At 52.2% G+C, this 22,647-nt stretch overlaps 1 protein-coding gene and 1 long non-coding RNA gene across 2 annotated transcripts in view; one reads left to right on the forward strand and one right to left on the reverse strand.

Annotated features, from left to right (window-relative positions):
* Nucleotides 1-10,257, reverse strand: part of NHSL3 (NHS like 3) — a 28,360-nt gene extending 18,103 nt beyond the window's left edge. The window contains exon 1 of the mRNA XM_072750353.1: nt 9,825-10,257. Coding sequence (XP_072606454.1) covers nt 9,825-10,068 — 244 coding nt within the window. The 5' untranslated portion in view covers nt 10,069-10,257. The remainder of the gene's footprint in view (nt 1-9,824) is intronic.
* Nucleotides 24-22,324, forward strand: LOC112931706 (uncharacterized). The gene is made up of 3 exons (XR_012000080.1): nt 24-222; nt 1,625-1,718; nt 20,167-22,324. It is a non-coding gene; the product is annotated as an uncharacterized lncRNA (long non-coding RNA).
* The last annotated feature ends 323 nt before the right edge of the window (nt 22,325-22,647 follow it).

The following is a 22,647-nucleotide window of genomic DNA, read 5'->3' on the forward strand; positions in this document are numbered from 1 at the left end:
GCAGGCTCCGCCCCTCCGGGACCTGGGAGACCAGCTGAGCCACCCCACCCAGGGCGCTCGGGAAGGCCGGTGCGTCCAGGTGAGGCAGGCGGGCGGCCGGCTCTCCCAACCGCGGGGCCGCCTCTCTGAGGACTGCAGTGGAGCCCAGAGAACTCGGAGCAGGGCCCCAGGCGGGCGGGGTCCGGAGCCCCGCGGCTGCTAGGGCCCCCCAGTCACCACCCCGTGAGTGTCACGTGTCTGTGTGTGTATCTCCTGTCGCTGTGTCTGTGCGTACAAATGTATCGATCTGACCGTATTTCTGTATTTCCGTGTCCAAAATAACAGCACCCTTTTATATAGCGCTTACTGTGTGCCAGGCGCTCTGATAACTGCTTTCATTCCACCTAACAATTCTACAAGGTAGATAGTTTTATCATCTCCATTTTGCAGATGGGGAAATTGAGGTTCCATGAAGTCAGCTAGTCAGCTGACTAGCCCAAAGTCGAGCAGTAAGCTACAGAGCTAGGACTCAAACCCAGACTGACTCTGACACCCACTGACCCTGCTACTACCCCTCTAGTTTATCTGTGCCTCTGCGTGTAAACTGGGCATTGGTAATTGTATGCTTGAATGTGGCTGTGTAGTTGTGTACCTGTGTCTATGCCCGTTACCCTGACCACTTGGATCCCTCTGTGTAATCATCTGTGTGTGTGACTGTGAGTCTGTATCCATATGGAGTCTGTTTTCAAATGTCTGGATGTGTGCTTTTGTGTATCTGCCTAATTGTGACTGGTTCTGTCACATCGTGCCTGTGACTGGAAGTAATGGAGTGTATAGGTAAATGTATGTGAAGCCACCCATGTCTGTGTGCCCCTCACTCAGCTTCCCTGATACAATTTCTCAAACCTAGGCCAAGCTTCACCTTTTCCAAAAACTTTCCAGGCTGTCCTCACCTCTGTGTCCTTACAGGTGCCCTTATGCCCAGGGCCCAGAGCCTGGGCAGTGAGTGACTCTCCTTTACCATTGCTCTGCCCCATCTCTCCAACGAGGGGCAGCCTGGTGTAGCAGAGAGACTGCTTGGCTGGGAGTCCAGAGCCATCAGTTCTAATCCCCATATTGCTCATCCTTTCTGCCACCTGGGCAAGCCCCTCCACTACACCATGCTGCATCTTTTTTTTTTTAATTTTATTTACTTATGATAGTCACAGAGAGAGAGAGAGAGGCAGAGACACAGGCAGAGGGAGAAGCAGGCTCCATGCACCGGGAGCCCGATGTGGGATTCGATCCTGGGTCTCCAGGATCCCGCCCTGGGCCAAAGGCAGGCGCCAAACCGCTGCGCCACCCAGGGATCCCCACCATGCTGCATCTTATGCCCAGTGGCTCCAGGGCACCCCGTCCCTCCCTGCAAAATTGGAAAGTCAAAGCTGAACCTCCTTGAGGCCTATGTCTTGCTGAGAGTCTGAGGTTAACAACAGTACAGTCCCTGAGGGGTTATATTTTATTCATCCAACCAGAAAATACTCTTGTCAAGCATGCACTATATACCAGGCTGCATGCATCAGGCTCCCGCTTTGCACAAAGAAGGGGGTCCTAGTGTTGGAAGAGACCTCAGAGTATCTGCTAGCCCAATTCCCTTAATTTACAGATGGAGCCCATAACGGAGAAAGCTGGTGTGGAGGAACGGAGACAACGCTCAAGGATAACATCCAGATCCCTTGGCATGAGTTGAGCGATGGCAGGTATGCAAAGAGCTTCAAGGGATGTCTGGAAGGTAGCAGGTGCCTTAGCCTTTGTAGGAGGCCTTCCAGCAACTGTCCTGTCCCCAGCTCAACCTCATCTCCCACCACACCCCTCTCATTCTCAGAGCTCCAGCTGCACAACCCTGCTTACCACCACCACCACCCCAACTACCCCAACTACACACTTCCAGGCCTTTCCACATGCTGCTTACCACCACTACCACCCCACACCGCCAACTACACACTTCCAGGCCTTTCCATGTGCTGCTTCCTCTTCCACCTTTGCCTGGAAGATTCCTCGTTCGCAACACCCTGCTGGACAGTCTATTCCTCCAGGAAGTCCTCCTTGCATCCCTCCTCCCCTAGCTCAGCCCCCTGTGCTCCCACAGGCGGTAGTATGGCTCTCTGATAGAACGGATCATACCTCAGGGCCCCCCAGCACCCTGTGTAACACCATCCCAACACTTGTCTCAAGACAGCAGTTTGTTTCAGTATCTCCCTTTCCAACCAGTTCCTCAAGACAGTGATCGCCTCCCTCCCTTTAGTAATCTGAAGCAGAGCAGCATAGTGTTGGGCACACAGCAGGAGTGCCGTGGGTGTTGAACAGGAACTGGTGGAGGCAAAAAACAGTGGGGCTTGCCTGGTGGGGTTTGGCTGCTGACAGAGGTGGTGATGATGGCACTTAAGTACTGGGAGAGGTGAAGAGGCACAGGCAGGAGAGTCCCAGTCTCACGTTCATTCACTACAGAGGCTGTGCTTGCTCCAGGATCCAGGAGGAAGAGTACCGCCTGCAGCCAAGAGCATGAGAGCCTGGGGTAGGACCGTGGGAAGAAGTAGATGGGATAGAAGACCAGAACTCCTGGCAACCACACAACACAGGGCTTGAGTGCCTCGTGACTCCCCTGAACGGTGGGGAAGACCTTGCCTAGCCAGGGGCTTGGAGGAGGGGGTGTCCTAAGCAGACAGGAGGCCCCACTTGGAGCAGACCCCAGCAGCAGCCTTCTGGGAATTATGCACTTTGCCAGAAGAATCGGGGTTGAAACCCTTTGCAAGCTGAGCTGTCTCTGTCTCCCCTCCGTGCCAGTCACAGGGCTGGGCACCCAGAGAGAGAGCTGACAGCCTTTGATGAACCGGCCCCTGAGGGCAGGAGACACAAAAGCAGAGAGACAGTGGAATATAAAAATGGGAGAGATGGACGATTTCACCCCTCCTGCCCCAGGAAGCTGCTGCCACCTACTTCTCCCCCAAGTTGGCCAAGGGACTAGAGGAGGTTAAGGGGTCTGCTGGGTTTGCAGACAGGCAGGAGGAAGGTGGAGGTGTGAATACCTGCTCTCCCCACCCCACCACTTTCACTGTGGCCCAAACAATATACAATGCCTCCTCTCATTAGTTTTCATCAGCATGTGACAGGCCAGGAGCAGCTGAGACAGCTTTGAGGGCTGAGGAGAGGGGGATTTCTTGGGGGACAGTTGGATAAGGGGAGGCTCTCCCTCTGCCCTCTTCTGACAAGAGTGGAGATTTTTTTGGCCACAGGCTTTGGCCACCCCCGTTCAGCAAACCTTGCTGGTGGCCCTGCTCCAGGGGCAGGAAAGGGACAGAAGAGTGGGGGGAGGGCCCATCCTAGCCTGAAGGGGATTTCCAGAATGCTGGGATGTGTGCCATGGGTGGGGATTTGGGGCCTCCAAGAGGAGGGAGAGGGAGAGGCAGCTGGAATGAGCCCCTGAAGGTACTGGAGGTAAGGGAGGGGATGGAGGCCTTCTGGGCCTCAGCTTCCTGCTCAGCTCATCCCACTCCTGGTAGAGGCAACTCTCTGGGATGGGATTTTCCATTTGAAGTCTGAACAAAGGAGTAGGGAAGCTGAGGGCAGCCTGGCAGGTGAGGGCTCCTGCTCCACCTCTAATGTTGGCTGGCTGTATGACCTTGAGCAAAACACTTCGTCCTCTGGGCCTCCACTGCTTGTCTGTATGTGGCATGAGGGCAGCCTGTGGCAGCTCAGGCCATCAACTCTGAGCATCTAGGACCAGCAGATGCCCATGCTCTGGGGCCCATTTCGGATCACCCACCTATAACCCAAAGGCACTTTGGGCAGAGCAGAGAGAAAGGACCACCAACCCCGCTCCCACCCTCCAGGTATTCAAAAACAGTGAGGTATTCTGTGCTCACAGAACCCAGACAGCCAGCTGGCTCCAGTGCCTTGCAGGTGCCATGCCTGATTCTAGCACTACAAATCCCTCAACCCCAGCTTCCCCTCATCCTTCCACTTTAGCTCATATGTTACCTCCTGGAAGCCATCCCTGGTCTCCCCTCTGTGATCACTGTGCTCCCTCCTTTGTCACACTTCTTGACCCTTAATTACCTGTTCAATGTCTGGTTCCTTCCTCAGATTGTGAGGTTCATGAGGACTAGGACCTTGTGTCTCATTCATCCCCAGGACCATGTCTGGCACAAAGTACTTATTACCTAAACACTTACTAAGTATTTTGTGGGGTTTTTTTTGTTTTTTTGTTTTTTTAATTTTTTTTTATTTATTTATGATAGTCACAGAGAGACAGAGAGAGAGAGGCAGAGACATAGGCAGAGGGAGAAACAGGCTCCATGCACCGGGAGCCTGATGTGGGATTCGATCCCGGGTCTCCAGGATCGCGCCCTGGGCCAAAGGCAAGCGCCAAACCACTGCACCACCCAGGGATCCCAGTATTTTGAAGTACTAGTGAGGCTCCCTCTCCCACCTGGACTAAAGGCAGATAATGCCCATCACTTCGTAGGGGCCTAAAGGAAGTGGATGCAGATTCCTCTATGAAAGTCACTCCCGCATGTATCCCACAGCAGAGGGAACCCTACCTCTATCACATTGGTCCAGGCCCCAGGCTTAGTACACTGAGATGCCCTACCCAAGAAGGTAGCCAGAAAAACAGACTGTCCAATTCCAAATCCTGTAAGCACCCTGCTCTAGTCTGGAGGCAGTAATCTCTCCGGGGGCTATCACAGAGATGATGACACTGGCACCAGGCCTTGAGAGATGAATGAGTTCAGTGGATAGAAAAATAAAGAGAAGCACACCCTAAATAGGGGAAACAGTGCACACAATGGCACAGAATGTGGAACTACATGGAGTGTTTATTGAAGAGCAAATAGAGAGGTGCCTGGGTGGTACAGTCAGTTAAGTATCTGACTCTTGATTTCAGCTCCTGGCATGACCTCAGGGTTTGTGAGATTGAACCCTATGAGGGCTTTGGGTCAGGTGTGGAGCCTGCTTAAGATTCTCTCCCACTCCCACTGTCCCTCTCGACCAGGAAGGAAGGAAGGAAGGAAGACACTATCCTGCCCTTAAATAAGCAAGGTGTCCATTACCCAAAGTCCCTTTGGGTCCTCACTTTGCTTTAAGAGAGCTACACAGGCCCCTCCCTCAGAGAGAGATGGCATCATTCACACAGATTCTCCTTGCCCACCTTACTATACCCTGTAGCCCACCAGGTCCCAATGTCTTTTTTTTTTTTTTTTTTAAAGATTTTATTTACTTATTCACAAGAGACACACAGAGAAAGGCAGACACATAGGCAGAGGGAAAAGCAGGTTTCCTGTGGGAGCTTGATGTGGGACTTAATCCCAGGACTCCAGGATCATGACCTGAGCCAAAGGCAGATGCTCAACCACTGAGCCATCCAGGTGCCCTCGGATCCCAATGTCTTGTCAATGACTGGCCAAAGGGCAGACTTTCCTTTCCTGAGCATAGCTCCCACTCTTGTGGTCCCAGCCCATTGGCAAACCAGAATTCTAGAACCAGAAAGGCTCTCAGAGCCCATAAAACCCCATCTTTGTCAAGACAGGGCATGTGTGGCTCATAGTGGGGCAGAACTCAAACTCAGGAGTCTCTCCACAACCCCACACCAAGGACCATTCTTCCTGAGTGGCCAGAGTTCTTCAGGTCAAATCTACTGGACCTGAATTCTTTCAGAACTGAAGCTACCCGCACTCTGACACACACACCCCAGCCTCACCCTGGCCACTGCCACTGCCCAAGAGCAACCTTTGGGAGGGCTACACACCATACACTCCTACAGTGGGTACTCCTCTCCAGAGTCAGAAACACACCTAGCCGCATATTGCTTTGTTTCGAGAGTATGGCCTCTGGAGGCAGACTGCTTCTGTCATTGCCGTGCTGTGAACATGATTTCCATGCAGGTGGGGACCTTGCCCGTCTCATCCCAGGTATTCACATTACCCTAAACAGTGCCTGACACGGAGTAATACAGAGTATGTCTTTTTCAATGAAGCTGAGTGACCTTGATCAACTTACTCTCACCTTCGGGGTCTGTTTTCTCACCTATAAATGGTAATAACTACCTCTTCCCAGGTAATTGTGAGGACAAAGGAAAATATTTGTGAAAATGTCCAACATAGGTCTGACACATAGCAGCCGTCATGTTACTTTTTCAAATTAGCCAGTATCTGGGGTACCTGGGTGGTTCAAGTCAGTTGAGCGTTCGACTGTTGATTTGGCTCAGGTCATGATCTCAGGGTTGTGGGATTGAGCCCTGCTTCTGGCTCCCTCCTCAGTGCAGGCTGCTTGAGATTCTCTCTCCTCTTTCTCCCCCTCCTCTCTTTCTCTCTCTCTCTCTCTCTCTCTCTCAAATAAATAATTAAATTAGCCAGCACCCTGCCCTCCTTCTACACTCTGCTCACCTACAGAAAGCCTCCCCTGGTTATCTGTTGGGCTCTGGTCTTGGCATCTGTCCCAGAAACACTTCCTCCCCACATACTTGTCTAGAGTCCAGGTAATATTTCTGGAAAATATGGATTCTTATTTGTTTACCTTTTCTTATGCCTGAGTCTTTCATTGGACAAAGGTCGATTCCAGCTTCTGTGGCTGCCCCCCTCAATCATCATCACCCCTGCTATGAGTTCCTGGGGTGTAACCAAGACCTGATTTCTGAATATGGATCAGCCAATGTCCCAAGTCCTTAGCATCACAACTGCAGAAACCTGCTCCCATCTAGACCATTCTCCACAGTTCACAAGGCACTTGCTTGTCTATTATCTGATTTGACCCCCAGGACACCCCTGTAAAGCCAGGATTTATTCTTCCTATTTTATAGATAAGGAAACTGAGGCTCCGGGGGGTTCACAGTCTGCTGGTATCATGTGGCCTGGGAGGGGGAGCAGAGTTGTCCTGTCAGCCTCTGAGCCCATTCCCTCCAGGCTGAGTCTTTAGAGCTCAGGTAAAGGTGATAAATAGTATTAAGCCCTTGCATTTCTGCAGTGATTTCACATTCCTGATTTCCACATTCACTCCTGAGAGAATCTTTTTTTTTAATATTTTATTTATTTATTTGAGACAGAAACAGAGACAGCTGAGAGAGAGAGTGAGAGAGAGAGAACATGAGCTGGGGGGAGTGGCAGAGAGGAAGAAGCAGGCTCCCCACTGAGCAGGGAGCCTGACTTGGGGCTGGATCCCAGGACCCTGAGCCAAAGGCAGATGCTTAACCACTGAACCACCCAGGACTCATGCCCTGCCACTCTTGAGAGAATCTTACGGACACAGAAATCTTGGAGTTCACAGACCCACCAAGGCAATGTTAGCCAGAGGGTCACCCCTGTGAGAAGGTCTCCTCCCTTTCCTGAGACAGTAATGGAATCAATAGGGCCACAGAGAAGTTGCTGCCCAATGTCATGGGGCTTGCTAGTGACTGAGCCAAGATCCCAGCTCTAATTTGCCTGACTTTCCTACTCCTCCCACTCTGTCAGCTTCCCTCACTTCTCTCTGGGGTCTCCTGCCACCCATAGAATGGGTTGGATGAAATCTTTCAGCCTGACCCGCTGGCCTGTGTCCCACCCCCATGTCCTATTCATGACAACAGTACCAGTTTTGGAGCAGATAGTGTGAGTTCGAATCCCAGTTTGGGCAAACGAAGCACACACTGTCCCCAACCCTCAATTTTTCCATTTGCGAACGGGCTCAAGTGAGCTAATGGATACACAGCTCCTGGCACATTCAGAATAATCAATAACTGTCAGATTTCCTCTCTTTCTAGGTCTGTGCTCAAAATTCTACTACAATTTCAGTTTCCCCATTGTACTGTAGGGGAGTCAGATTAAGGGAGCCACACCCTGCATCTCAAAGACTGGGATTGGGGAGCTTCCCAGCAAAGGCCCTTGACCTCTTAGAAATTGTCTGTATATTCCTTCTTCCCGTCTCCCCCAGTCTCCATTCTGAACATTTTCCCCAGAAAGAGTTAAGCCTTCTTTGGCCTTCCCCTTCCTGACCAGCAGTGCCAATGAAGATTAGAGAGATTGGATTTATTTCTCTTAATAAACAGAAGAGAAGTTGGGCCAGGCAGGTGACAAGGAAACAATTGGAATAATAGGAGGCTGGAGCAAAAGGGAGCAGGACTTCCTCTAGTTGTACCTGCGGCCACCCCCAGACATGGAGAAACAACAGCCAGGGGCAGGGAGGTGTTTCCTATGCACGTGGACTCAAGTTATGCCGACCTGCTGCCCAGAGAGCTCAGTGCTACCAGATACCTAACACAATGCAGGGGGGAGGCCTAGCCACTGACCCCATGACCCCAACCCAGGCTGTTGGAGCAGGGACCTACAGGGTCAGATTTTCCAGCCCCTGCCTCCAGGGTGGTCTCCAAAGGGAAAGGGTCCACTGCCCTGGAGTACACCACTTGCCTTCTATCTCCAATCCTGACAATCGGACCAGATTCCATCCTGCTGCAATTCTGACCCATGCCCTCTTGAGATGGGGATGACTTCAGACTGAACCCCATGGGACAGCCTTAGGAGTGACTCTGCATCCAGTTGGGAGCGTAGAGCCCTCAGAAACACCTCTCACCCAAAACCCTCCCTCAGGGCTTGTCCCAGCCATCCTGGCCCTAGCACCCTGACTTCTATTTGTACCTGGGCCAAAGGCCCTCATCCAAAAGGAAGATCAGGCCGGATGCAATCACACAAGAGGCTTTTCACCCTCTTCCTGACCCCTCAAATGTTCCTTCCAATTCTCTTGCAGAGGAGGTGGTTAAAGGACACTGGGAGGGTAAACACAAAATGGGATGGGCCTGCACACACCGCCATTTCCTCACCTCTGGCACTGCAGCTCAGGCCATCGGGAAAGGTAGACTTCGGAGCAGGGCAAGCCCCAAGGGAGCCCCACCCTCTTGCAGAGACACTCATGCCCTGCCTCTCAAACCGGTGGCAGAAACAGGGGGAAAATGAGAAAAGAACCAAGCAAGTGCCCAAAAGGAAAGTGGCCCCAGCAGGGATGGACCAAGTCAGCCACCCCTTCCGTCCCCTCAGACAGAAGCATCTTGTCCCCATCAGGCCAGAGAGAGCCCAGAGACAGGGAATTGGCGATAGTATTTTAAGTACCCATCGCAGCCCAGGTACAGCGTCTCCATTAATTTGGGCCTCAGTTTCCCCCATCTGTAAACACACTTCCAACACTGGCATGTTTCTACCAGGACTGGGAGAAGGAGTGATGGGGAGGGGCACCACGTTTGGTTGGTTCTCACCGGAGAGCTCTCCACTCCCAGGAGGTGTAGTTTTGCGGTTTGGCCCAGGGGAGCGATCAGGGGGGCCGGGTGGGAAAGGCTAACCTCGTTAGGAGCCCAAAGCACGCTGTGGCCCACGCTGGGTCCTCTGTGGGGCTGAAACACCTTTTGGGTGCAGCTGACCTTCCGGACCTGGAGCAATCCCCACCACAGTCGCAAGGCCACTTGCCTCTCCTACGGGCCCCAGGCCAGACGCAAGTCTCTGACCCCCTGACTCAGCAGAGGGCAGAACCTGGTTGAGCCGGGGGGAGGGGGACTGCCTCACCGTCCCAAGAGCCAGACGGCCAGCACTTCCTGCTTCAGCCAGGAGATTCCTGCCCCAGCCGGGGGTCCCTTCCCCCTAGAATGGGGCCCGGCGGAGTCTGGGAACTGCTGGGGGAGGGGGCAGCGGCGGAGAAACGGGTGAGCGGCCCGAGCCGGGGCTCCCGCTGCCTCGGCCTCGGTGCCGGCGCCTGGGGGCTCAGCGCTCCGACGCGCCGCGCGCCCCCGGGAGCCACCCCCGGCCGCACCCTCGGCGCCGCCCGGCGCGCAGCCCAGGTGCCGGCCGCCTTACCTCGGCCTTTACCCTTGGCCCTCCTGGCCTTGTCGTCCGCCTTCTTGGCCCGGGGGGCGGCCGATTCGGCGCCCTCGGCCCCCGCCGCCTTCTTCTTGCGCCGCTTGCCCCGCAGCCAGCTGAAGGCGCGGCGGAGGCCGGACGCGCCGGAGCGGGACTTCTTCCTGCGCGGGGCGCCTCCCGGGCCTCCCGGGCCCCCCGGGTCGTCGGCCGCAGGTGCGGCGGGGGGCGCGCGGGCCGCCATGGCGCGGCGGGCGGACCTCCGGGCCGGGGCGCTCAGGCCCCCTGCGGCCGGGCACCCATGCGCGGAGCGGACGCGCGGGCCAGCGGCCGCCGCGGGGAGACGCGCCGGAGAAAAGTTTGGGCGGCGGAAGCGGAGCCCGCGGGGAGCGGCCGGGCGGCGGGAGCGGCGCGGGAGGGGCGGGCCGGCGGCGGGCGGGGCGCGGAGCCGGGAGCCGGGGAGGGAGCGGCCGCGGGGCTGGGGCGGCGCCGCCTGCCGCCCTCCCCGCCGCCTCCGGCCCCCTGCCGGGCTCCGGGGCTCGGGGGCGGGGGAGGGCGCGGGCGCGGGCGCGGGCGGGCGGGGCCTCCGGGGGTCGGGGCCGCGGGGGCGCGGAAGGGACCTCGCCTGGCCGTCAGAGGTACGGGGAAGGGGCGGAGACATGCTGGGGCTGGACCCCGGGACAGCTAGGCATCCCGAGTGCAGCTGGGAAGACACGGGGGTTCCAGCATTCCTCTCCTGGAATAAGGGAGTTCTGAGAAAATTCTTCCCAGGACCCGGACGGAATCGGAGGTTTGCTCTGGAGGCGGAGGGGAGGCTGCTGACTGGCGCACCTGAGACTCGAGCCCGCCCGTGGGCCTCCTCTCCAGGCTGGCGATCCCGAGGCTCCCCATCACTCCTAACCCTCCCCCAGTGTCAACCCTCAGTGTGGAGCTGGGATCCGTGCTTCCTGCGTTCCCGCTTCACCCTTTAGTGAGGAAGATGAGGGGAGTCGTGCCTCAGTTACGCGGTGCCTCAGTTTACCCTTGGACTTCGCGGTCAGGCCCCAGGGCACCTCTGCCTGGGCCCGGATTCCCCCCGCTGAGATGCTCTACACCATTCATTCAGGTCTAGCCCACATCCCAAAGTACCCTTCTGGTTTAGGCACTGGGCCAGACATAAGGATCTCAATGGGTTCTGTTTCCTGACCTCTCTACCGGGGCCAGCACTAGCCTTAGGGACCCTTCCTCTTCCTCACCTGATAAGTATCAAAGGAGAAGGGATCCCTGGGTGGCGCAGCGGTTTGGCGCCTGCCTTTGGCCCAGGGCGCGATCCTGGAGACCCGGGATCTAATCCCACATCGGGCTCCCGGTGCATGGAGCCTGCTTCTCCCTCTGCCTATGTCTCTGCCTCTCTCTCTCTCTCTGTGTGACTATCATTAAAAAAAAAAAAAAAAAGTATCAAAGGAGAAGTATTATAGATTAGGCTAAGACTCAGAGAAAGAGCAATGTGCAAGACCTTGGCCTGGTGGATAGTCTGGAAGCACTGGGTAGGGAGGAGAGAGGAAAGCAAACATACTCTGGCTTTTGGAAGGAGTCATCAGGAGAGGAATATTGGTCAGTCTCGCCCCCCACCAACCCTTTCAGCATTTCCTTCTTCCCAGTGGCCAGGTCTGACTACATAATTTGCAGGGCCTAGTGCAAAATGAAAATGCAGGGCCTTTTGTTCAAAAATTATTAAAATTTTTGGGTGCCTGGGTGGCTCAGTTGGTTAAGTATCTGGCCTCAGCTCGGATCATGATCTGGGGGTCTTGGGATTGACTGCTTTGCTTAGGCTCCCTGCTCTGCAGGGAGTCTGCTTCTTTCTCTCGTTCGGCCCCTCCTCCATGCTCTCTTAAATGATATATAGATAGATAGATAGATAGATAGATAGATAGATAAAAATTATTAAAATTTTCAAGAAGACAAGCCCCTGGCTGGCTCAGTAGGTAGGGCATGAGACTCTAGATCCCAGGGTCATGAGTTTGAGCCCCATGCTAGGCCTAAAGCCTACTTTAAAAAAAAAAAAAAAATTCAAGAAGACAACAGCAGAGCATTCAACCAAGTGTGGGGGCCTTTCTGACATCAGGGTCAGGGGTGACTGGGCCTATGAAGTTGGCCCTGCCAGTGGCTTATATAATTCCTTAGCAAAAGTTCCCCTCAAATGACAATCCCCCCCAGGTGCATCTGGCTGGCTCAGTTGGTAGAGTATGCACCTCTTGCTCTTGGGGTCCTAAGTTCCACACTAGACATAGAGCTTACTTAATTAAAAAAAAAAAAAAAAAAAAAAAAACCTGAAGGGCGTCCGGCTGGCTCAGTTGGTGGAGTGTGTGATTCTCAATCTCAGGGTTGTGTGTTGGAAACCCATGTTGGGTGTAGAGATTACTTAAAAATAAAATCTTTTTTTTTAAGATTTTATTTATTTATTCAGGAGAGATAGAGAGAGGCAGAGACATAAAGGGAGAAGTAGGCTCCCTACAGGGAGCCTGATGCAGGACTCAGTCCTAGACCTGGGATCAGGACCTGAGCCAAAGGCAGATGCTCAACCACTGAGCCACTCAGGCATCCCAAAATCTTTTTTTAAAAATTAAAAAAAAAAAAAAAAAAAAAAAAACTCGCAATCCCCAGGAGTCAGCTCAGAGATCAGGTCCCCTGATTTGGAGGTGGGGAAGGAGGGAAGTGGGGCGAGATCAGGGTTTTCCCTTCACTGCTTCTAACTCCCAACAGCCAGACATTCTCACCTTCCAACTCCAACCTGGCTCACCCTCAGACCAGCAGCCCCAGGTTCCCTCCTGTCCCCTGACCTAATGGACAGACATACTTCCAAGACACCCAGAGAGGGCTAGCCTAGGAAGGGCTAGCCTGCAACTCTGTCCTCTAGATTCATGACTACTCAGCTCAGCTACATTTCTCTGCTGGCCCTGTGGGCAGCTAAGGAAACAGACTTTCCAGCGGCCCGTGTCAGCAGGGCCCAAAGTCCATCCTGGAACCAGGCTGTCACCTGACCAGGCAGGAAGCTGCCGCCCCAGGGATAGACCAGCAGCAACCAGGCTTGGAGCAGAAGCCCCCAAGCCCTCCAGCTTTGACTCTCTTTCTGGAAAACCTAGGGCCACCCTGATGTTGCCCCCATACCCAGCCAAGATTCCCCCACCTCCCACTTCCAAGGAGACCTGCTTCCCATGGGCTCCAGTTTTGTCCTCTGCTGGGCCTGGCCTTCTCACAAACTCCAAACTGGGCAGCCAAGCCAGGGTGTGGCTGAGCCTCCCTCATTTTACAGGGAACACCAGGAAGGAGAAGAGCCCATAAATCACAGAGCCAAGGGTAAGAGCACCTGTGACTCCCCTCAGTTCTTAGACCAATTGGAGGGGCTGAAAGTATAGTGCAGGGAGGAGCAGTTCTGCGAAGTTGAGATACTGAGTGATTAATAGTGTTCCTAAGAAGATACCTAAGAAGAAGTGGAGCAGTTTGTCAACAGGCACACAGTTACCTCTGGACAGAGGTGGAATTTAAAACTGGCTTGTGTTCACGTGTGTGTTTGTGTGTGTTTCCTAACTGTGCACTTGCTTTGGGTCAAGCCTCCCTACCCCACGCCAGCTGCTTTCAAGGGTAAACAGTGAAGATCCTGGGGAAAGAAAGTCCTTCTCCTGGGGACTCCTGAATGTTCTGCTTAAATTTGAATGCACTTGTGTGCATTTTGGGGGGGAAGTTCCATAGCTTTAGCCAGATTACCAAAGGTGTCCCTATTTCAGAACCAACTAAAAATCAACCCTTTGATCCTTTTCAGTGGGAGGATATGATAGAAAAAGGCCCTTGCACGATGCCTTCCTCCTCCCTCCTTCTTAACCTGGGGGTGGGGGTGGGAGAAAACATACAGGTCCCCTCCCCACTGTGGGCATTCTCTTGTCTCCCTCCCTGGCTGCTGGCATCTGAAGCAGCAGGTTAACATGGCAAACAACACCTGCTGAGGTCTTAAATAATCCAGGCCCCTCCTAGAATCAAGTCCTGAGCCTAGTTGCACCCATTTCCCCTGCTGGGTTGAGAGGTGAAAAAGCACCCAAGGTGCTTGGGGTGGGGAGGATCCAGAATGAGACGGAGCCTTGGGCTCCCAACTCTGAACTGGTGCCAGCTCCTAGGAGGCTGAGAGGGAAGGGGAGACAGAGAAAGACAGACAGGAGAGGGACGAGGGGAGGGAGCAGGAGAGCAAGCGAGAAAGGAGAGGTAGCTCTTGCCACTGCCCAGTCTCCAGTGTGAGACGAATTCTAATTCCCTTCAACAAACATCTCCTGAGCACCAGCTCTGTGCTCCAGGCCCCCAGATGGACCAGTTATTCTGTGATCTGACTGTCACTCTCTTAACTGTACACACTGTAGAAAAGGTGTTTTCAAACTTTCCTTTAGCAGACTTTTCTTTTTCCTCTGATACAAAAGCTACCTGCCTATCTGAGAGAGAAAATGGATAAAAACGTTTCCTACATGTACACATAGTTTATAAATCAACTTGTAACCTTTACTTGCCACAAAGTAAGTCAGTGGGGATGGACTACAGATTTGAAAGCTGAGTTATAAGTGATGGTTTGGCTTTTACCTGAGACAACAACTTGAGCCTTCAAGTTGTTTCTGTGGCAGTTTATTATTTCTTTAAGATTTTATTTATTTATTCATGAGAGATACAGAGGGAGAGAGAGGCAGAGACACAGGAAGAGGAGAGAAGCAGTCTCCATGCAGGGAGCCTGACATGGGACTAGATCCCAGGCCTCCAGGATCACACCCTGGGCTGAAGGCGGTGCTAAACTGCTGAGCCACCCTGCTGCCCCCTGGCAGTTTGTTTTAATAGGTAATTAGAAAATACTATACCCACAGACAAGTGGGGTCACATGGTAAGAATTTTAACAACTCAGTAAAAATGTCCCGAGAAGCTTTATTCTGAGGTCTACCCAAAAATGACTTATCCAGATGGCCCCTAATGGTCTGTCAAAAGTTAGCCTAACCTGGTTCTCATCTCAATTCTGCCACTAACTTGCTGGGTGTCCTTGGGTGAGACACTTGCCCTTTCTGGGCACCAGGTTCCACACCTGAGCATCTGATTTCACCTGGGAAAGCAGTGAACATGTGGAGGTATCTGAGCGTGTTGAGTGTGTGTGTGGTGGTGGTGGGGGGGTGGTACAGTGCACATAAGTGGAAACTTCATTACTCATCCTCACCGCCTACCCCCATCCCAGCACTGGGCCTGAAGAGGGTCCGCAAAACCACTGAACTGCCCAAGTTCTAAGGCAGAGGCGGGTTGCCATGGAGACATGTTTTGTTTCCCAACTGTCTGGCTGCCTCTGACAAGCACAAAAAAGCCAGGCCAGATGGACACTGACCTAGACCAAGAGACCAGGGATTTCCTGACCCAAGGTCCATAGGGCTCACTGCTTTCCAAGAAGAACATTCTCAGTTCTCACCCCCAGAAGAGTCACCAGCCTGACTGGCCAGCTGATGAGGCTTGTGTACGGGGCTGCTACAGATACCCACTCCACCAGTCCTTGGCGGCAAGCCTGGCCCTGTGCCCAAGGGCAGGGCTAGGAGGGAAACACCCACGCTTGGGGCCTTAGAGAAGCTGGGAGTAGGGTCAAGATCTGTGGGCAGAGCTCCCTGCCCAGGATCAGAGGGAAACAGTTGGATGTGGATTGTCAGGGAAACCTCCCACAATCCACACAGAAGCCTATACAAACACACTGAGACACCAACACAGGTTGACACCAGTTCACTCTGGCAGACCCAGATATATGGACACACATACTAAAACACACACCCAGACACACATCGACATATCTAGATACCCATAAATACACAGGTGCACATCAGACTGACATCTAAACACACATAGAGGGATCCCTGGGTGGCGCAGCGGTTTGGTGCCTGCCTTTGGCCCAGGGCGCAATCCTGGAGACCCGGGATCGAATCCCACGTCGGGCTCCCGGTGCATGGAGCCTGCTTCTCCCTCTGCCTATGTCTCTGCCTCTCTCTCTCTCTCTCTCTCTGTGACTATCATAAATAAATAAAAATTAAAAAAAATAAAAATAAAAAAATAAACACACATAGATATGGGGTCATATTGAAACACAAACTCATCCATAGATGTATCACACACACACACACATACACACACACACTACTAACACATCCAAACACATATACGGACATGCCAATTCACAGACACACGTGATATGCAAATATATACATTCCTAGATGCACAGACCCTCATCTACAGACACCCACCAACACAAAAACAACACAGGTACTCAGGGACCCATAAGACAGGGAGAGGTATCCAGAAGGCCTGTTACACAAACACAGATGTAAAGAGATAAATGATTACAGCTAGAAACACAGACACACAAATACCTAACACAGATCCAGGTGCAGGGGAGAAAGGAGCTGAAACCTGCTGACGCTCAATTCTGCACAGGTCTCAGTAAAGCAGTTTTATCTGTATGATCCTTTAAAAATCCTTGGGACGGGGGATCCCTGGGTGGTGCAGTGGTTTAGCGCCTGCCTTTGGCCCAGGGTGTGATCCTGGAGACCCAGGATCGAGTCCCGCATCGGGTTCCCTGCATGGAGCCTGCTTCTCCCTCTGCCTGTGTCTCTGCCTGTCTCTGTGTCTCTCATGAATAAATAAATAAAATCTTTAAAAAAAAAAAATCCTTGGGGGATCCCTGGGTGGCGCAGCGGTTTGGCTCCTGCCTTTGGCCCAGGGCGCGATCCTGGAGACCCGGGATCGAATCCCACATTGGGCTCCCGGTGCATGGAGCCTGCTTCTTCCTCCGCCTGTGTCTCTGCCTCTCTCTCTCTCTCTGTGACTATCATAAATAAAAATAAATTAATTAATTAATTAAAAAAAAAATCCTTGGGACAATCTGTGAAGTTGGTACCAGTATCCCTGCTCCTTACAAATGTGACAATGTAGATATACCTACGCCTGTAACAGGCCCAAATGATACAGAAGGAAACAAGATAAAATGGGGCAGTGGCTCTTTACCCACAGTCCTCTGACCACCCAAACCTTAATTTCCTGACCCAAGATAAACAGGGCTCACTGCTTTCCAAGGAGAATGTTCTCAGTCCTCAGTGCTAGTGGGCAGTATATACTTTTTCTATGCATTTACACATAAGCATGTAAAGACACCACAAATCCAAACATTTTCCACAGAACCAAAGCAGAGAGGTTAAGAAATTTGACCAAGATCATAGAGCTAATTGGTGGCAGAATCAGGATGTGGATTTAGCTCTGGTCCTCTCCAAAATGCTCTTTCTGCTGCCTCAGCCCACAGACAACCACACGTTCACAGACAGATTCACAAAGGGGAGGCCCAGGCCCAGGGGCCGGGGGAGGGGCCGCACCTCTGCACTGGAGAGGAAGGGAGGCCCAACAGCCTCTCTGCCTGACTGCTCTGGGTCTCTCTGGTGGCTCCTCTGGCTACAGGCGTTGTCCCTGTAAGTTTCTGTTAAGGAGTAAAAGTATTTCCTGGGACTGGAACCTTTGAATCATTGACCCCAGGTACGTACCATGCAGGTGACTAAGTGATCCACATACAGCTCCAACACTCAGACTATCACACCAGCTCCTGCCAGTCCCCTGACCCCTCTTGCCCTCCCAATCCTGCTCCACAGGCCCCAGGGGAACCTCTCCTAAGACTAAATCTGGACATTGTCCTTCCGCTGCTTAAATCCCTTCCTGTTGTCTCCAGAATAAATCCCAGCCTCTCAGACACATAGAGCCCTTCATTTCCCGGCCCCAGCCTGCCTCTCCCCCATTTTTCCATTTGGCCATGTACTTCTCCTTCTAGGACCAGCTCACATTCTCCTCTTGTTGAACCTTTTCCAACTCCCCAGGCAGACTCCCTCCCTCCCTCTGGCCCCCACCCCCACCCCTACTCCTACTCCCACTCCACAGAGTTTGCCCAGCAGACATCCACCTCAAGACTTAATATCAGGGACGCCTGGGTGGCTCAGCAGTTGAGTATCTGCCTTCGGCTCTGGGTGTGATCCTGATCCCAGGATCGAGTCCCACGTCGGGCTCCCTGCAAGAAGCCTGCCTCTCTCTGCCTGTGTCCCTGCCTCTCTCTCTGTATCTCTCATGAATAAATAAAATCTTTAAGAAAAAAACAAAAGACAAAATCATCGGGGATGGCTGGGTTGCTCAGTGGTTGAGCATCTGCCTTTGGCTCAGGTGGTGATCCCGGAGTCCTGGGATTGAGTTCTACATCAGGCTCCCCATGGGGAGCCTACTTCTCCCTCTGCCGGTATCCATGCCTCTCTCTGTGTGTCTCTCATGAATAAATAAATAATCTTTTCAAAAAAAGACTTAAAATCATCATCACTGATAGACTGATGAACTTCCAGAACTTGCCCTAAGTGCATTATATAATCGTCTCCCTTAGTCATTACAACAGCCCTGAAGAGATAAGAACCATTGTCCCCATTTTACAGAGGGATAAATGGAGGCCCAGAGAGATTCAGTCCCTTCCTCTCAGTGTGATTTTCTTGAAAGTCAGTCTTTGATCAAGCCACATACCATCACATTAGGGTGAACATGTTCATCTCTGAATCTCTGGTGGCTACACAAGCTTGGCAGAGTGGAGAAGGACTCACTGAGTGGTTGTTGAATGGGGTGCCCATCCATTTGCTGCCCCCCCCCCGAGTGAATAAGAGAGGATAGGAGAGACATGTTGGGGGATGGGGACCCCCTCTGCTAATCAGGATTCCCCAAGAAGTCACTGAAGCAAGAGTTTCCTCAGGATCTGGCAGGGGCTGTCCCTGAGCCCAGGGACATCTGCACAGACCCTGCTGGGGGGCAGGTGTCCTCTAGCTCTCCACACGTCCCTTTAGTCAGGAGCTCTGAGCCAGTGTGTTATTAAATATTTACTGTTTCCCACTCTGCCAGGTCCGGGAGAAGGGGACCAGAGAGCAGGGGATGGGAAACTGTTTACAATTAATGATCACCTACCGGGTGGCACAGAATTCTCCCAACAGCCCTGCACCTTGGGTTCTCAGCCTGATTTTTGCAGCTGGAGAGCCGAGGCTCAGAGGGGGAAGATGCTGGTCCCAGATCACACATCCTATGAGCCAGGATCCTGAGTCAGGTGTATACACATGTTCCTGGCGCCCCACCCCCAGCAGGGAGGATGTGGGCCCAGCTCAGAGTAGACTCAATGAGGCCATTTTTGAGGTGGGGCTGTGGCTGGAAGACTGCCTGGCAGATTTTCTACAATAACAACAGCTTGCATCTGTGCAGCACTTTCCCTTCCATTAGCTCACTCTGCCCTCCCCAGCATCCCCCTGGGTGCCTATAATTGTCTCCATTTGACAGATGAGGGATGGAGGCTCAGTGAGGTCAGGTGATTTTCCCAAGGTTGCACAGCCTGTGTATGGCAACTTTTGAACCCTTATCCTCCTGCTGGGTCTCCCAGTCTCCTCCACTTCTGCCCCCTTCCAGCAGACCCCTGTGCTGCCCGAAGGGAGCTCTCAATCACAAATGGGAGCTTCTGGCTCTGAGGACCTGCCCTCTCATACCCACATGGCCAGACCCTTGCTCAGAAATGATTCCTGGCTCTTCCTAATTGGTCCACCTTAGCAAGCTCCTATTCAGCCGACAAGTGCCAATTCAAATGCTACCTTCTCTAGGAAGGCTTCCTGGATTGGCTTCCTTCATGCAAACCTCTAATAGAGCAATTATCTCATTATAGTTAATTGCTTGTCTGTCTCCCTCACCAGACTGTGAGCACCTTGAGGGCAAAAACAATGATTTTTCTTCAAGTCTTTTTGCTGCACCTTGCTTTGCTGTCTCAGCACTTGCTAAGTGAATGGAATGACATTGAATGGTAGAGCATTAACAGAAATAGGAGCATCAAGAGGAAAACCTAGTGTGTGGGGAGGAAAATGAAGGGATGAAACTTTGCTTTTGACCATTTGCAGGTCAGGTGCCACTAGGACATGCAGGTGGATGTGCTCAGTAGGTAGGAGTTGGGAGTGGAGTGGGGAGGTAAACTGGTATCCAGGAAGAAAGGATATTAACAGTAACTGAGGGGGCACCTGGGGTGGAGCATGCAATGCTTGACCTCAGGGCCATGAGTTCGAGCCCCATGTTGGGTGTGGAGATTACTTAGATAAATACAACTTAAAAAAACCCAACTAGTAACTGATACCTGCCATTTGCCAGATAATGCATCATTGACATTATCCCATTTCATCCCCAAGACGTAGGTAATACTAATCCATTTGGTGGAAGAGAAAGTTGAAACTCAGAGAATTTTTTTTAAAGATTTTATTTATTTATTTGTTCACAGAGAAAGGCAAAGACACAGAAGGAGAAGCCCACACCCCACAGGGAGCCCAATGCGAGACTCCATTCATCCCTGGACTCTGGGATCACGCCCTGAGCTGAAGACAGATGTGCAACCGCTGAACCACCCAGGCATCCCTGAAACTCAGAGAATTAAATTAATTTTTCCAAAATTACACTGCTAGTAAAGGGCAGAACCAGGAGTTGAATCCAGGCCCATATAATGCCAAAGTCCATGCACTTTATCCCTTTTCCATACAGTAGACTAGAAAGGACTGATCTTATAAGACACATACATTTACAAGGTTTGGGAGTAGGAAGCCCAGATGAGAGAGGGAAGTGTCAAAGAGATAGAAGGGAAGCCAGCAAGGTGGTGTTTCAGGACAAGAAAAGAGCTCCAAGCAGGGCCTGGGTCAGCAGGGCCTATTGTCCCTGAGGGATCAAGCTGGTTTGGGTGTAAGATTTTGCAACCAAGAGTCAACCATCCAGATTGCTGCTTCTATGTGCAGCGAGGAGTCAGTAAAGGGGCCTGCTGAGTGGCAGGTGAGGAAGTGGAGGTGGTTGGCTAAGAGGAGGAAGAGAGAACGGGAAAGAAGGGAGCACCCTAAGGGTATGTGAACTTAAGAGGGCAGGGCAAAGGGGTTGGGGCTGGCTTTGAAATATTGGGGAAAGGATGCGAGCAGCTGGGAGGAGGAGGGGGTGAGCACTTCAGACTGAGCCAGCCACTCAACTCAAGGACACTCTCAATCTCTTCCAGGACTGTCCCGACATTTTCCCTCCTCCTCCATCCCATCTTGCAGGCCAAGCCATGTTATCCTCATTCCTCCTTCCCTCTCCCTCCCCCAGTTTGCCCCCCACTGCTCCCCTGAGTTTGTTCAGGACCAGCCACCCCCACCTCCAATGTGCTGTCTCACCCTCCCTGGCCCAGCCTGGTGAGGCAGGCAGGGAGGAGTTTCCAGGCAGGAAAGGGCTGAGTCACTCAGCCACACATCTGGTCTCAGATCTTGATACCCAGCTGGAAGGGGTAGGAAGGAAGAGGCTCCTCCCCCACAAGCTCCCTGGGCAGTCCTGACACTGCCCGCTGGGAGGGGCAGGCTTTATTAACGACCAGAATTTGGCAGGCTGCTTCACCCACTCCAGTGGGGTTCCTTTGCTTCTGTGGCCACCTTTTATGCTCAGAACAGCGCTGAAACGTAGGGTTTATTACCTCTATTTCACAGGTGAGAAAACTCAGACACAAAATGGCTTGGCCAAGGCCACACAGATATGGAGAGCTGGTCTATTGGTGTCCTCATCCCATGCTCTGGTCACACAGAAGTTGGTGGTGTCTGGAGACAGTGCCAAGGGGCCCTGGCATACCAGTGGGTGATCACTGCAAAGCTAAGTGCGGGAAAGCACTTGGCCCATGCTTCTACTAAAACGGCCCCTTCCCAGGGGCGCCTGGCTGGCTCAGTCAGAGGAGCCTGTGACTCATCTCGGGGTTGTAAATTCAAGCCCCAGGTTGAGTGTAGAGATTACCAAAACAAAATTTAAATAAAAAAAACCCAGAACCCTTAAAAATAAATAAATGGTCTCTTCCCAAAGTCCCAGTGGAGGGAAGACCCTCCTTTCTCACCCACACCCTGCTCTGGCTTTGCTGTTGTTGGCTCAGCTCTGAGCCATCCCTCTCATTCCTCAGTGTCTTTCATTGTCTCTTCACTCCACTGTGCTAAGAGGAATAGCAGGAGCCTTAGCAGGAGGTGTCCTGCCATTCTGCACTCTGCTGGGGCATAGTGTTCCCACTGTCCTGAGCAGAGAGGTGTCCAGGTCCCAAGGAGAGGCGAGAGGACCATGCCAGACCTCTGCTCTTGTCCTAGGCTACTCAGAAGCTTTCTTTGGGGCACAGGTCATTTCTTCAGGCACATCCAATGTGACCTTGGGCAAGTCACTTCCCTCTCCCAAATGGGCTTTCCACTTCTATTATTCAGAAGAGCATACAAACCAGCATTCTTCCATAGACCCAGATCATCACTGATATTGACTTTTAATTTATTTAATTGTATTTAATGTGGCTAGAGTCAGAGCTGTGCCGCTCACTATTTGATCTTGGGGCACATTTTTGGACTTCCCTAAGTCTTGTCTTCTTCTTTAAATTGGGAATAACAACAATAATGTTACCTCCCTCCCAGGGTGGTTGTCAAGATTATTTATTTATTTATCTATCTATCTATCTATTTATTTATTTATTTTAAAGATTTTATTTGTAAGTAATCTCTGCACCCAATGTGAAGCTTGAACTCACAACCCTGAGATCAAGAGTCACATGCTCCACTGACTGAGCCAGCCTGGTGCCCCATGTCAGGGTTGAGATTTAGATAATGCCTAAAGCAAGTACCACATAGTGTTTACCCCCCAAAAAGCTAGTATTGCTATTGAGAGATTTCTTTTTTTTTTTTTAAGATTTTATTTATTCATGAGAGAGAGAGAGAAAGACAGAGGCAGAAGC

Source organism: Vulpes vulpes, chromosome 2, assembly GCF_048418805.1.
Source record: "Vulpes vulpes isolate BD-2025 chromosome 2, VulVul3, whole genome shotgun sequence".
NCBI lineage: Eukaryota > Metazoa > Chordata > Mammalia > Carnivora > Canidae > Vulpes > Vulpes vulpes.